Source organism: Aedes albopictus, chromosome 3 (assembly GCF_035046485.1).
Source record: "Aedes albopictus strain Foshan chromosome 3, AalbF5, whole genome shotgun sequence".
NCBI classification, from domain to species: Eukaryota; Metazoa; Arthropoda; class Insecta; order Diptera; family Culicidae; genus Aedes; species Aedes albopictus.
In genome coordinates this window covers 310,218,505-310,234,870 of record NC_085138.1, presented here as the reverse complement: position 1 = coordinate 310,234,870, position 16,366 = coordinate 310,218,505, and the positions used below count along the sequence as shown (strand labels likewise).

The 16,366-nt window shown below is 36.9% G+C and overlaps 2 protein-coding genes across 5 annotated transcripts in view; both read left to right on the top strand.

The window, feature by feature from the left end:
* LOC109431043 (serum response factor homolog A) overlaps window positions 1-16,366 on the top strand; it is a 783,489-nt gene that overhangs the window by 583,030 nt on the left and 184,093 nt on the right. The window lies entirely within an intron of this gene.
* On the top strand, window positions 11,863-15,186 carry LOC134291466 (uncharacterized). Its single transcript, XM_062859229.1, has 2 exons — window positions 11,863-12,915; window positions 13,125-15,186. Exons 1-2 carry the CDS (start codon window positions 12,010-12,012, stop codon window positions 13,128-13,130), a joined length of 912 nt encoding a protein of 303 aa, XP_062715213.1. The 5' UTR covers window positions 11,863-12,009; the 3' UTR covers window positions 13,131-15,186.

Genomic DNA, 16,366 nt, shown 5'->3' with positions numbered 1-16,366 from the left:
TGATGAATTTACTAAAAAATCGAGAAATGAATGAAATCGTTATAACTTTTTCTTTTGTTAAAAATTTAAAGTTAAGTTAAACGTTTTCAAGAGTTCATCATATAAGTCATGAATGGTCAAAATTTCATTGCAATCAGTTCATTGAATCCGGAGATATAAAAGCGCAAAGTTGGCTATCGAATAATTATACCCTTTTCAAGATTTTTTATATCTTCGTGAAGAATAGCCCGATTTTTTCCAAATTTTGTCCACTGATACACAACTAGTTGATGAACTTACAGTAAAAATTTGAGAATATTTGATGCCTTTTTCAAAAAGTTACAGCGAGTTGAACATTTTTTGAAAAGTGAAAATTTTACCTGTCCCAGTTATTTTGAGTATCCCCTGTAGATGTTTACCTGCCATTTTGTACGGAAATCGGATCTAGTTTTGTGTTTTTTCTTAAAGATTTAGGTAAATTTAGAAAAAGGGATCAAGTCTCCACAGTCTCCCCTATTTCTAAACTCATTTAGACCAGTACTGTCATTGTAGAATCAGAGCCACGAGTAACCATAGTTTCGAAGTTGCTGCGCCCCTTAGGGGCCGTCCATAAATGACGTAGCATATTTTTGACGATTTTTGACACCTCCTTTTCCCTCGTAGCCTATTTTCCCATACCTAATAATACCGTAGCATAATCCGAGACTCTCTCCTCTCCCCTTAAATGCTACGTAATTTATGGACGACGCCTTATACTGGTACGCCCTTAAATGAAATGATTTTTATATTTAATCTTGTGCACATTATTTGGATGATTTTTCCTGGCCAGGACGACCATTCTACAATATACAATGAAGCTTACTTGATTTCTCTCATATGCATTTCTTGATGAAATGGCGTGCAATCGGTCTTAGTTTTTCAAAATTTCTAAATCTTATAAAACTGAGCTTACCATCATTAAAAAATATAAATGTGAAAATGTTGCCGCTCCTCAAAACAAAATATAAGATATTTTAAATCCAAGGATCAGAAAGTTTGTGGATCTAGGACCAAATAGTTGCTTGTTATTAACCAGTTCATTTATTTGGGGCTCAATCGCGTTGACCGCTTTGCGGAGCCAAAACTCATTTTTTGTATTTTATGTACAAATTCTTATTCAACATAGTTAGTACGGGACGGAGCCAGGATACTCGTGGCAGCTCGAGATTAGTGGGTCACATATGCTTTTAGGATGGGCATGGTAAGGACTGGGGGAAAGGGTTCTCTGAAGCTCATCCGGAAGGTATAACGTAATGGCGTGTTCGTTGTCTTCATAGTGATTCAGCACCAGATTGTAGCGGGCTTTTCATCTGCCGGATGGCCAGGAACAACACAAAGACGAAAACAGAGAGAAAAAAAAACTGGGGGAGAAAACACAAGAGAATTAAACCTTTATACAAAACAAACGAAGAAAGTCGTAAATGCATAGCATATAGGTGACATCGCGAGTGCCCAACACATCTCTCACAAGAACAAAGAAATAAAAATAGTTGCTTGGAAATAACTTCTCATATGCATCTGCAAATTTATTTATACTGTACAAAATTAATGCAGATAAAACTCCTGGGTATAATATTTTTACGTTTTTTTTTCTGAAATTATTGCAGGAACTCCTTTTATGAGTTCAGCAAGAATTCTTCCAAAAAACCTCCAGGAATTCTTTGAGAATTTCCTTAAGGATTTTTCCAGAATGCTTAAGAAACTCTTCAAGATATTCCAGATTTTCTTTTTAAAAAATCGTCCAGCAGATTGAAAAGGAGTTGCTACACCGATTACTTCAGATGTTTCAACAAAGATTGCTCCAGTTATTATTTAGGTAGTTCCTCAAGCGTTTCTTACAGGAAATTATCCAAGGGTTCCTCCAGGTATTTATCCCAAAATTCCTCTATCGATTTCTTCAGAAATTCAAATATGTTTGTAGGGAAGCTTTCTGAAATTCTTGTTGGAGTTCCTCGAGAGATGGATTCAGGAACTTCTCTGTAAATACTTCAAGGGTTTTTATCAGGTATGTATTCCTCTGAGATTCTTCCAGGAAATTTTAGGAGATTCTTTAAGAAGCTTCTCCCAGGGAGCTGCCCAGAAGATCATCGGATATTCCTCCTGGAGTTACATCATATTTCTCTTGGCATTTATTGGAACCTTTCTTCCGAGATTCTTCAAGAAATTATCTCAAGGATCTTTCAGGAATCCTTTCATAGAGACCATCAATTCTTCCAAAAATCCCTTTAGTATTTATTTCTTGGTGTTTTTGCAGGTATACCTCAAGAAACTCTTTTTGAAATAACTGCAGAGAATTCTTCAGTTTTCTAGGTATTTCTTCAAAGATTCTTCAAAAAAAAAAAAAATTCTTTAGAAATTTATTTGGGTAATTCCTTTAAGAGTTCTAGCAGATTTATTTTAATTTCTGCAGCTAAATTTTCCTCTCATTTACATTACAAAAAAATTCAAGAATTCCTTCAGAAGAATCTCCAGAAGTTCTTCCAGGGTTTGCTGCAGAATTTCCTCCGGGAACCCCTCTAGAAATTTAATGAAAGATTTATTCAAGTACTCCAGTACTTTTGACTGCAATTTCTGCACGAACTCAGGAAATTCAATACTCTCAATTGTATTCTTTGGAATTTTGTTTACAGTATTCTTTATGTAATTTCATAAAATACTTCTGTAAAAATCTGAAAGAATTTGTATAGGCATCTCCGAAGGAATCTCAGAAAATATTTCTGAAAGAATTTCAAGCGAAATTCCAAAAAGAAACCTTCTAGAGAATGCTTTCATTTACCACTGACGAGATTTGCATGGGGTTTCTGGAGGAATTCTTGGAAGAATTTCCGAAAGAAACGCTGAAATTAAGAAAAAAATGTAGATGAAATTCTAAAAAAAAATACATGAACAAATTTCTCAATTTTACTTTGCTGACATTCATGAAGAATTCCTTAAGCTACTGAAAGAGTCTCAGGAGATAGCAGGAAGCTATTTTAGAAGGAATCCGTGGAGGAATTACTAATGGAATCCTTGGAGAAATATGTGAAAAAATGCAGGAGAATTCCTGAAGCAATTCTAGAGGGCGTTACTTGGGTACAAGAATTTATAATAAATATTTGGAAAAATTCGGAAGAAATTCCTTACCAAAATTAATAGAAGATATTCTGAAACGATTCCAGGAAGAGTTAGCGAACGTATTTTTAAATACCTGGAGAAACACTCAAACTCATACAAAGATTCCTAGAAAAATCTCATGGGGAATTTTCAAAGTGATTTCTGTAGAAGTTTCTGGAAATTTTGTATTTCTGAAGAAATTTCAGAATTTCTTTACGAATCCGAGTACAATTTCACCTTAATATTTGGTTTAAATCTTGGAAGAAATTCTGAGGAAAAACATGGAGCAATACCTGGAAGAACTTCTGAAGGAATCTCTGTATGAATTTCTGCAGGAATTTGCAGGGAGATGCTGCTGAACCTGCTGGAGTCACTGGAAAAAAACATAACAATGCAATCTTTTGAGAAATTCTTATAGAAATCTCTGGAGCACGATTGCAAAAATTCCGAAGCTCCCAACGAACGTGAGTTTTTGTTTTTGTCTTTTCACCACACCGCTGACGTTGAAGCCCCTGTCCTTCACGGAGGCAATTGAAAAGAGAATAAAAATTCTCTCGTCGTTCACACTGGGGAGAGGGCGAGGTTCAAAAGCAACATTTTTCCTGTGACTGGCACTCAAACGACAAAAATTCACCACGCTTGCTTATGGGCGAGTCACATTCATGCGGCTGGTGTTGACATGAAGCATCCATGCTGACATGAATTTTTCTGTGTTCACTTTCAAGTATCTTACAGCGGAGCTGAAAATGAATGTAAAAAGCATTCAGTTCAGCAGAAATTCATTCAATTGAATGAGATTTTTTCAACCCTGCTCTGGAGGAATTCTTGAATAAAATATCTGTAAGCATTACTGAAGGAATCCCTGGAAGATTTTTTGAAGAATCCGCAGATGGAATTTCTGGAAGAAATACTGGATGAACCCCTAGAGATGTATCTGGAGACATCCTGGAGAAATTATTGAAGGAAACCCTGGGGCGTTACGCTTTGAGAAGAGAGGGGAGGTGCAGCAAAGTGTGACAACCCCAGACACAATTTTCAGAGGTATCATGCTAAAAGTGTGCCATTGTAGAAGTAGGGTTGAAAATAGACTGTGGGACCTAATTGATGCATTTTCTAATGAATCAATTGAGATATTTAGGAAAGAATCCATGGAAGGTTCACTTAAAAAAAATCTTTAGAAAATATAAAGAGAAAAGGCATCCATTGGAAATATGTTTGAAACATTACTCTGAAAGTTTTTCGAAGAAATACCTGTAAATATTTCTTAAACAATTCTCCTGATTTGATTTTCTGAGAAGAAAAAATCGCTATAAAAATGTCTGGAACCCTTAGATAGTTTTCTGAATGAAACCTCCCTGAAATTTCCGAAAAAATCTATAAATTTATGTGTTAGTCGTCTTTTAGATATCATTGTTTCTTTTCTATTTCATCGCAACCATTAACGTATTTTGAATCTTTCTTCAACCATTCTATCATAATAAAAGAGTTTAAGGAAGTTGACTACACACTACACTACACACGATGCTGGGTCATTAGGCCGAAGGTCATTAGGCCGAAGGCCATTAGGCCGAAGGTCATTAGGCCGAATGGTCATTAGGCCGAATGGTCATTAGGCCGAATGGTCATCAGGACGAATTGAAAGTTAGCCGTTGTTTTTACCTTTTCCAACAATTTTTGACAAAAACTAGTTTAACAATGGAACTAGAAAGAATAGCCTATGTTTTAAAGAAGGAAAAATTTATGAATTGAATATCAGCAGTTTCAGCGCCAAAAACTATTTCAGCAATGATACTAGAAAGAACTTAACTTAAAAGAAGGAAAAATTCATGGGTAAAATATCAGTAGATTCAGCATCAATAAAGTATCTTCGTGCCTGTCACACGATACACACATGCAAAATGGTCATTTGCAGAGGAAGCTCTCAGTTAATAAGCTGAGAAGCAGGCTTTGTCTCAGTGGGGACGTAACGGCAAGAAGAAGACCCAATGACCATTCGGCCTGATGACCATTCGGCCTGATGACCATTCGGCCTAATGACCATTCGGCCTAATGACCATTCGGCCTAATGACCTTCGGCCGAATGGCCTGACACCACTACACACTGATCAAACCAAGGCATTGTTTTTTTTTTAAGTTACACGGAAAATAAAATTTTTCATAAAAAAAAAAATAAAAATGCTTTCACAATAACCATAAAATCTCTAAATGTTTTGAGAATAAACAACGGCGTGACGGGTCAACTTAACTGGTGGCGGCGGCTGGGAAAAAAAAAACGTCGGCGACAGCAGTACGGCGCGGCGGCGCACACGTCTTTTCCACGACCTGATTGCAACAAGCGATTGCAATTACAACATCCCTCCCCATCCCTATCATTAACCTGAAATCTGACGTGACAGGGGCCATTCTCGCCTGAAAATATAAGATTTTCAAAACTCCCAGCAGCTATCTCATTGGTTCCTTGTGTAAGTTTAGCTGGTCTAAGATTTTTAGCCCTAGGCTAGTTCATCTCGGAACCCACACTTTACTTCCCTTCCGAAGGAAAGACTCACATTTTGCGAGTTTGTCGGAAGTGGGATTCAATCCCGGTTCCTCGGCGTGATAGTCAAGTGTTACCAGGTCCGTTCCAAAATTGTCATCTTCATTTTCATTTTCGAACAGCTATTTTTTTTTTTTCATATGATACATACGACGTATAATGTCTGAATTTTGTATTTTCGTTTGTTGCGAGTGAATTACTTCTGTGCGAGTGAATATCGTACCATGAGTGCGCATTCGACATGTCGCGCAAAAGCGTTAACTATAGATGCGTTGGTAAATCACTCCTGTGTTTGTCAATCCTCAGGAATTTGTCAAGGATTCCTCCAGGATTATTTTCTTTAATTCCGTTAGGAATTTATTATGGAGTTCTTTCATTGGTATTGCGTCTTGTTTTTCGCTTCCATATATCGGAGTGAAGTAACACAAAATTACATGTTTTAAAGTGAACTGTTATACTGAATAGCCTTGCGGTTACCACTTGAGATATATGATGGGCCACGGAATCTACTCAAGTGGCCTATATGAACTTGTAGTGGATAACACAACAATATCGTGTAGATTTTCATTTTAAAATACTTCTTTGGCTAGTGTATAAACTTATTTTATTATAAAAAGCACGCAAAACCCCTCCTTGAGTTCAAAATTATCTCAGTTAGCACTCCAAAACTGCTCAGCTCCAGCAGCGCAAGTACATCCTCTCATGACAGACTTTCAATGCCACCCGGAGATTGCACGAGCTCTATGCCCCCGGGCGCTATAAATACACCGAAAGTGTAAAAAATCACATCGCGCTGTCTAAGAATCGCTGCATAAGATTGTCAACGGAGTGCCCCCAAAGCGTTGTTGCAATGGAAAGAACAAGTGGCCAACCGGGCTCCAACCGCAATTCAACCCAACCAGCTCAGCTGTGCAGCCTGCTGCCATGTCATCATGCGGGAGATGAAGTGCGCAGCGAGCGAACGAGTTCACACTCCAGTCACGTTCGTGTTTAAATGAATGAAAAGCCATTTTCCCGTCACTTGTAGGAGAAAAACTACGCCATTGTAGTCCACATTGTCAGTTTGAGTGGTAGTGTGCGGTGGTGGACCTGTACTACCATGTTGCCCACTGGTGGTTGTCGCAGAGAACTACACTATAGCTGTACTCGCTCGTTGCCCTATGGTACCGCTCTCTACAGTACGCTACATTAAACTATATTATATGTACTCAGCCTAGAGAGGATGATCTACGCGAGGGAAAAGAAATTGGATAGAATTTCCAACGGACATAATTTCACTAACCACTCTAACGTCAGCATAATTGTTCAGATAATTTTTGAACTACAAAAAAAAAAAAATAAATACATAAATTGCCACACATTTTAACCTTTTGGCTTTTTCTTATCATATTTTGACTGCTTGTCGGAATAATTTCTAAGCGTTCTCCAGCATCCACGTATCATCTTCTTTGTGTTCTTCTTATTGACGTAACGTCCCAACTGAGACAAACCCGGCTTCCAGGCTTTACTATTCTTTGAGCACTTTTAAAATTGAGTGTAGAATTAGCATCTAAGTTAAAATACACAAAAATAAAAACAAAAAAAAACTTTTATAATTTCGAACTGAGAGCTAGCTCTGTAAATGACCATTTTTTAATTTGTATATCGTGTGGCAAGCACAAACATGCTCTATGTCTAGTTGTCAAGTAAATTTCCAGTAAGAAAAGTTTCTAAAAGGACTGAGAATCAAACCCATCACTCTCAGCCGAGTATTGCTATATACCCGCGCGTTTACCGTTTCAGCCTTATGGGAATGGATATGAAGATCAGCATAGTTTGGTCACAGACGAACAGACGTAACATTAGCAACATTTCCGTCGACCGTGGTTTTACCACAAACAAAGTTTTACGATCATTCTAAATCTTCTAAATTCTGACCTTCACAACCAGAGGCGCGCGCATCGTTTAACTTCGCGTTTCACGTTTCACAAAAGTACCTTCTGTTGGAGATGTTGCACAATCCAGTGTTTCGTGAAATATGTTCACCAGGTGGTGATAGTGTTAACCGGGCGATGGATTTTTAATAAAATAGTTCTAAGCTGTACGTCTGTTTATCTGTGGTTCGGTTGTCACTGTCCTGTTAGTTTCAAACTAAAGTTTTTCTAGCCCGAGAATTCAACCTGCCGTCTATGGATTGCCGATCCAAAGCCTTAACCAATGGGCTGAATGGAGACCTTTAAGTTCTATGCACATATTTATGAATTGATACTGAATGTACTGCTGTGTTTCTTCTTCGACTCTACCCACTGGACTAGTATGAACAGCTTTGAGACTTTTACATTGTTTCAATATTAATACTGAGTTTCCATTCCTGCCGGCATCGCCTCCATTGTTTAATTCAATAATAATCTGCATCCGAAATTACTTCGCCGACCGTAACGCCATCCCTGCTGAAAATTGGTACAACGCAATTTAAATATAAATTCAACGTCATTTTCACATTAAAATAAATTTTATTCCGACGTAGCACCGACCGTTCCCGGAGATTCCTCTCAAAATAGCATCATCCACCGAAATTCATAAGGGATGACACTTTCCACCGAGAACGCCGAGTCCAAATGCCACTCCTAGCTGTGTACACACATTTTCATTTTAGATCCACCGGCGTGGGATATGACAAAAACTGGTAATGATCATTCCCCATAGTTTTCACATTGTATATTTCCGCCACCACAACGCAAAAAAGCTGGCAACCTGTATTGCGAGAGGAAGGACACAATTCTTCGCTCGGAACAGAGGTCATAAATTTGACGCCCCTAAAATAACACGATACAAACACAACAAGTGCAAATGGACAAAGGATCGCTTAGTTGCATCGTTTGCATGAGAACCGCCCCGATGAAAGGCCCCAATCCGGTTGCAGTCCCTCCCCAGCATCAGACATGGAACGCGAGCGCAAATCGAGACCGAAGGCACTGCAGGGGGCAGCCAGGACACTTGCCCCGTCAGGCACGAAAGCAATATTTTCGCATTTCTTCCCAGCTGTCACGTTCCACGCGAAGCTTCATTTCCATACGCCGTACCGCCACCGCCAGCCAGCACCAGCGCCGCCAACCGCACCGACCGCTACTGCCACGTCGTGATATCTTTCGTCATCATGAAAACTGTGCTCGCTGTCCGGAAAACGAGAGGAGACCCAACCGGTCTTGGGTAGGGGAGAATGATGCAAATCGAAACAGCGTCACAGTTTCCCACCCAAAAGTTAAAACTATATTTAGCTTCTTGAGCGCAACGCGTTTCCAAGATCCTTTTTTTCGTAATTCACCCACCACAGTTCTGACGAAACGTTACGCATTTTTCAATCCACTTCCCCATCCGTAACGCTTTTATACTACGGATTTTGATAACATCGACGATGAAGCTCCAACGTGGAGACTCAATTGTGAGGCCTCTTCACCATGAATTATATACTGCGGGCTACTTATGGATGAAGACATGCATCCGTTTAGTGTTTTCCACTGATACATAACAAGTTTCAACGGCTAGTGCACACAGATTTCACGTTTGAGTTTAGGACTGTTTTTCCACATGTGTCCTTAAATCGCAAAAGCAGCATACGTCTTCTTCAACCGTGCACCCATGTGAATCTTGGAGCTGCCATTGTCAGCCATTTGGCTACAATGGTATTGGTATATTTCCACATTCTCCACTGCTTGCCCAGTTATCGTAAAACTGGAAAAGCTGACCGTGTTCATATCCAACGATATAGTCTCGTTGATGTCGATGGTAAGACGTGTCGGCAAGGAGCAATCTGCAAGATCATCTAGCTAACTCTGCCTATCAGAACGACATTTACCTATGAGACACCTAGTTCAAGTTCAAAGGCATTTAAATGCCCCATGATAATGGGGTGCAACCACGGGCATAGCCAGCTTTCTCTTGCTCAATCTCCTTAACAACCAAGAGCGAGATGTAGGGGAGGGCGAATGGTCCCTCCCTCCATCTCGCTCTTTCTCGTGTTTGTTTAAGAAAGTGATTTCTCGAGAGAAAAATCTGGCTACGCCCGTGGTTGCCAAAACAACCCATGATGTGATTCACTGAGTGAAATTAGCTGATATTTGAGTTCTTTAGAACGCAGTTCAAACAGTTCAGAAAAAAATCTGAAGATACCCTGATCCTTCCTCTAAATGTACATATATGGAAACTGATTTCAAAAAATATGCTCAGTTATTTAATAAAAAAAAAATAAAATCAAAAAATGAAGAAATGGATCGCCTTAAACAGGAGCCCTGTGAAACGCCGCGAAACTGTCAAGTCACTATAAGCAAAACTCATCTGCTTCTCAAACAGCAAAATATACAAAAAAATTGATGGAAGGTCACATGTATGTGTGAAGTTGGTCGAAGCGACCTATTGGCAATAGAAACCACGATCGGCAGGTGTTCACTATCATTGTGATCCAGGATAATCGTCCATGTACATAAGAGTGTTAATGAACTCAATAATAAGATTAGTGCTTAGCTGGTTATAGTACCGTGATTAAATCAAAATAAATTGATAAATTGATCAGTGGAGTGGCATTGATCGATGCGAGGGTCATTTTATTTGTCAAATACAACGCGTTTAATTCAAATCAAAATGTGGCAAATTACTATCATTTGACTCAAGGGTTATTGAATGATTAGTCATCAAGTTTTATAGGTAATTTTCATTACATACACTCCCGTTCAAAAGTTTGGGGTCACCCCCTCAAAAACATGTCATTTTTTTAGGCCCATATCTCCGCCAATTTGCGTCCGATTTCAAAACCCTAGGTTTCATTCAAAAGATAATAAGTCAAATAAGCTTTGAACATGATTTAAAAGAAACTTTTTCAAAAAATTTTGTATGTAAACTTAACCCAAAGTTGTCAAATTTTCTAAAAAATGAATATAAACTTACGGCAGTGTCGCTGGAAATTGGGTCGACCAAATTTTAAGATGAGAGCGGTAATATGACCCATTTTCTATTAGCTTTCAACTGCTTTTTACAGAACTTAGCTAAAAAATCTAGAAAAAAAGTTATTAAGTAAATTCATCCTTGATGTCATCGACCAAAAGTTTGGGGTCACCCCTCAATATGATGTATCGGCCAAAAGTTTGGGGTCACTTACGTAAAACATGGAAAAGTGATTTGGTGATATCTTCGTCATCTATAGTTCAATTTTAATTGTTTTTGGCTCATTTCAAAGATAATTAACTAAATTTACGTTTGATGTCTTAAACTTAACGTATTTAACGATTTTTGTATATAAAAATGTTATGTAAAGTTAGCACATTTCACCACGCTTCGAAAATGAGGCAACTTTACGTTAAGTTTTACTATGTAAATTTCATCAAATATGTGTGGTTCAATGTCTATGCAGTAAGTATCATTCATTTTGTTCCAAATAAGCCAAGAAGAATTAAAATTGAATGAAAGTTGACAAAGATATCAACAAATCACTTTTCCATGTTTTACGATAGTGACCCCAAACTTTTGGCCGATACATCATTTTGAGGGGTGACCCCAAACTTTTGGTCGATGACATCAAGGATTAATTTACTTAATAACTTTTTTTCTAGATTTTTTAGCTAAGTTCTGTAAAAAGCACTTGAAAGCTAATAGAAAATGGGTTCTATTACCGCTCTCATCTTAAAATTTGGTCGACCCAATTTCCAGCGACACTGCCGTAAGTTTATATTCATTTTTTAGAAAATTTGGCACCTTTGGGTTAAGTTTACATACATAATTTTTTGAAAAAGTTTCTTTTAAATCATGTTCAAAGTTTCTTTGACTTATTATCTTTTGAATGAAACCTAGGGTTTTGAAATCGGACGCAAATTGGCGGAGATATGGGCCTAAAAAAATTACATGTTTTTGAGGGGGTGACCCCAAACTTTTGAACGGGAGTGTATTTCAGTGAAAGTGAAATATTTGGCAACTTCGAAAGAGCCTTTCAAACTTTAGTTGCCGCAACAGCATCGAACATGCATAATCGTTCGAATAGATGTTTCTAGCTGACAAAAACTCATCGGCAAAATCTTTCCTAAGATCTCGATTTGGTGAATTGGCAGGTAAACATGATATTCCAACGTAAAGAGCTCATAGACCACAATCTCATTAGCCTGCTATCGATCACCAACCATGACACGAAGCTAACCCGTACCAACCATGCTAATGAACAGTTCTTGCTGTAATACCACGATGTAGTAATCCAGTACTTAAATCATGGTAGGCTGTGAAACTGACTTATGACGTATGACTCTTGAAGACAGGACATTCGCTAATAAACCACTAAAGAATAAAGAAGTCCAAGTCTTTTACTTCAATTCAGAAGTGGGATAGAGTCCAAGCTGTTCAAGATGTTTTTACGGAGCCAGAAACCCTCGGAAATTCAAGATTTGGGAAATATCGGAAGCGGTCTTCCTTTCTCGGATCGTCAAAACTCAACCGATGGGAATTCAAGTTCTGGACAATCTGCAAACTTAGGAGAAGCTTCGGGCAGTGGAGATGGATCCAATGTAGCTGAAAACTTCACCAGAATCAACCATGAAGGAAAACGTGGCGATGAACGGCTTATCAAAATGGAAGAAATTTCTGCGTTGCTGCCGGATTTTTCGGGCTCCACTCAAGAAAATGTGAATCATTTCATCAACATTGTACAACATACTAAACAAGTTTTCAAGATAAGTGAGGAAATTATGAAGCTGTTGGTTTTCAAATGCTTAAAAGGAAATGCTCAAGTTTGGTTTACTTCATCACCGGAATTGATGTCAATGGAATTTGAAGATTTTCTTGCTAGTTTGAAGATGACATTTGTGCTGCATGAGAGCTTGTTTCAAGTACGCAAACGTTTGGAATCAAGAAAATGGAGAGAAAATGAAACTTTTGGCCAATACTGCTGTGAAAAAAGAGTTTTGGCGGTACCATTACGACTTCGGGAGTCAGAGTTCGTGGAATATCTCGTCGAAGGAATTCCAGATCAACAATTGAAGAATCAAGCTAGGATGCAGAATTTTTCAACAGTTGCTGATGTTTCGAGAGCCTTTTCAATGATCAAACTTCGTGGACCATCGACTTCAACTTCGCTCGTGTGCTATAACTGTAAGTTACCAGGACATATTGCCGCAAGATGTCGGAAAATCCGCCAACCATTCGAACAAAAGGATCAATCAACCCGCCGAAATAATCCATGGATGAGAGAAACTAGGATTGGAGCCGTTGATGCTACATCAGAGAGTCAGGCTGAACAAGATTACAACGGACTGGTAGATATAAAATTGACAGACAATGACCAATGTTTCACAGCTCTATTTGATACAGGAAGTCCTGTTTCTCTGATATGCCTTAAATTAGTAAAAAATTCAAAAATTCTTGATTTTGATAACAAAAAAGTTTACAAGGGTATCGGAGGAACACGACTAACCATTTTAGGTACATTAATAACTAACATTTGCGTTCAAAATGTCCATTGCAGGATTAAATTTTTGGTCGTTCCTGATTTGACGATGTCATCGTATGACGCTATAATAGGAAGGGATTTTATAATGAAACCTAACATTCAAACCATCATCGAGAGAAGCCGTATTAAAATTTCGAGAACTCCGGTGATCCGAAAGGAGGTGCATGGAAATAAAAATGAAATAAAACAAATAAGTTCCCTTGAAGAATCTGAAATATTGAAAAGTGTTGGAAATGTAAGTAGCGATCATATTGCAAAGTTTATGGAAATTTTTAAAATGGATTACATTTGTTCCGATAAGCCTAGTCAGCCAAAAACAAAATATGAAATGAAAATCTCTCTTAAAACTGGTACTCAGTTTCACTTCAAACCTAGAAGACTAGCATATTCTGAAAAAAATAAAGTAGATGATAAAATTAAAGAGCTTTTACGTGACAAAATAATTAAAGAAAGTGATTCTCCTTATGCCAGTCCAATTGTATTGATTCCGAAGAAAGATGGCGATGTTAGGATGTGTGTTGATTATCGAAAACTCAACAAAGATACATATAGGGACAACTATCCGTTACCACTAATTGAAGAAATTTTAGATAAACTCAGGAATAAAAAGATTTTTTCAGTTTTAGATTTGAAAGCAGGGTTTCACCAAATTAGAATTGCTCCAGAATGCACCAAATACACTTCTTTTGTTACACCATCTGGGCAGTATGAATATTTACGTGTTCCTTTTGGACTCTGTAATGCTCCAGCAGTATTCCAAAGATTTATAAATACTATTTTTAAAGACTTGATTGCTAAAGGTAAAATATGTGTTTACATTGATGATATAATAATTTTCTCAGATACAATTGAAGAACATTTAGAAATAATGAAAATGGTTTTTAAAATTTTAAGCGATAATCTTTTGGAATTAAATTTGGAAAAATGCAAATTTTTGTTTACTGAAATTGATTATCTGGGATATACTATCAATCAGAATGGTAAACGTCCGAATCAATCGCATATTGAAGCTGTTTCTAAATTTCCAGTTCCTAAAAATGTTAAAGATGTGCAACGCTTTTTGGGATTGACAAGTTATTTTCGGAAGTTTATTAAAAATTTTGCTACTATTGCAAGACCATTGTATAACCTTTTGAAGAAAGATACAGCTTTTGATTTTGGAGAGGCACAAATTAGTGCATATGAAACACTTAAACAAAAATTAGTCACAGCACCAATATTAGCTATTTTTAACCCTAATGCTGAAACCCATTTACATTGTGATGCAAGTTCCCATGGGTTTGGAGCCATTTTATTACAGAAGCAAGATGACAATAACTTTCATCCAATTAGTTATTTTAGCAAAAATACTGACAATTTTGAATCTAAATTACATAGTTTTGAATTAGAAACCTTGGCAGTTGTTCATGCAATCAAGCGTTTTCATGTTTATCTATCCGGTATGAAATTCAAAATTTTTACGGATTGTAATGCTTTGGCACAAACTTTAATTAAAAAAGAAATAAATCCTAAAATCAGCAGATGGGCTTTGTTTTTGGAAAATTATGACTACACTCTTGAATATAGAGATGAAGCTAAAATGCGGCATGTAGATGCATTGAGTAGGCAAAATATGAGTAACGAAAAACAAATAACAAGAAAATCTCGAACTTATCAAATAAATGTATTAGAAACAGAAGATGTGGAAAGAAATGTGATACTCGCTCAAGAACAGGATGAGAAATTGAAAAACATTAAAACACACCTAGAAAACAGCAGTTTTCCAAACTTTGAGTTAAGTAATGGCATATTATTCAGAAAGAATGATGGTAAATTGTTGTTAGTAATCCCAAAACTAATGATTGACAATATCATTAGAATGTGCCATGATTTAAAAGGTCACATTGGTATTGAAAAGACGATGATTGAAATTAAAAAGCACTATTGGTTTTCGAACATGAGAAAAATAGTGAAAAAGTATATATCTAATTGTTTAAGTTGCATATTTTTTAGTCCCAAAGAAGGGAAAAAAGAAGGGTTTCTTAAATGTATTGAAAAAGGTAATCAACCTTTCAACACAATCCATTTGGATCATTATGGACCAATACAATTACCGTCGAGTGGTGGATTCAAATATATTCTGGTAGTTGTAGACGCCTTTACAAAATTTGTTAAATTTTATTGTACCAAATCAACCAACACAGAAGAAGTAATAAAACATTTGTCTAATTATATGAACTATTACAGTAAACCAGGAAGAATAATAACTGATAGAGGATCTTGTTTTTCTTCGATGAAATTTGATAACTTTGTTAAGAATAATTATATACAACATATTAAAACTGCTGCTTATACTCCAGAAGCTAATGGCCAAGCGGAACGTGTAAATAGAACATTATCGCCAATGTTAGCTAAATTAGTTAGTGACACAGGCTTAAAATGGAATAATTTGTTGAGTAAAATAGAATATATACACAATAACACATACAATAGATCCATTAAAAATTATCCCAGTGTTTTGTTGTTTGGTTTTCATCAACAAAATTTGAATGTTACTGAGCACAATTTGCAAACATTTTTAGATACTTTTCAGAATAATAGCAATAACGATGATTTGAATACAGTAAGGAATAGAGCGAAAGAGGTAATAGAAAATAATCAAAATTATAACAAGCTAGTAACAGATAAAAAACGTAAAAAGGCTACTGAGTACAAAGTTGGAGATTTTGTAGTACTGAAGATAAATTCGGCTTCTAAATTATCGGAAAAATATAAAGGTCCATATGTTATTAAAAAAGCATTGCCAAATGATCGCTACGTAGTTTCTGATATTGAGGGTTTTCAAGTTTCCAGCCTTCCTTATCACTCAATTTGTTCACCAATAAATATGAAACTTTGGCTATCTCCTGATGATTTGTTGAATACAGATTATGGTTCTATTGATGAGGGCATCAACTAGTGAGGATGGCCGAAATGTAGTAATCCAGTACTTAAATCATGGTAGGCTGTGAAACTGACTTATGACGTATGACTCTTGAAGACAGGACATTCGCTAATAAACCACTAAAGAATAAAGAAGTCCAAGTCTTTTACTTCACACGATCACGTCAGCGTGTTTAAAATGCATTTAGTTTTAGTAATCACACATTTGTAAACTGGATAACTTTGGGATAACTTCTTCTTGTGACACTGGTTTACTCCTTTGCACTTTTTGCGATTACAATTATGAATCAAAAGAAACTAAAATATCAAACAGTTTTTTCGAACTTTGTAGTTAA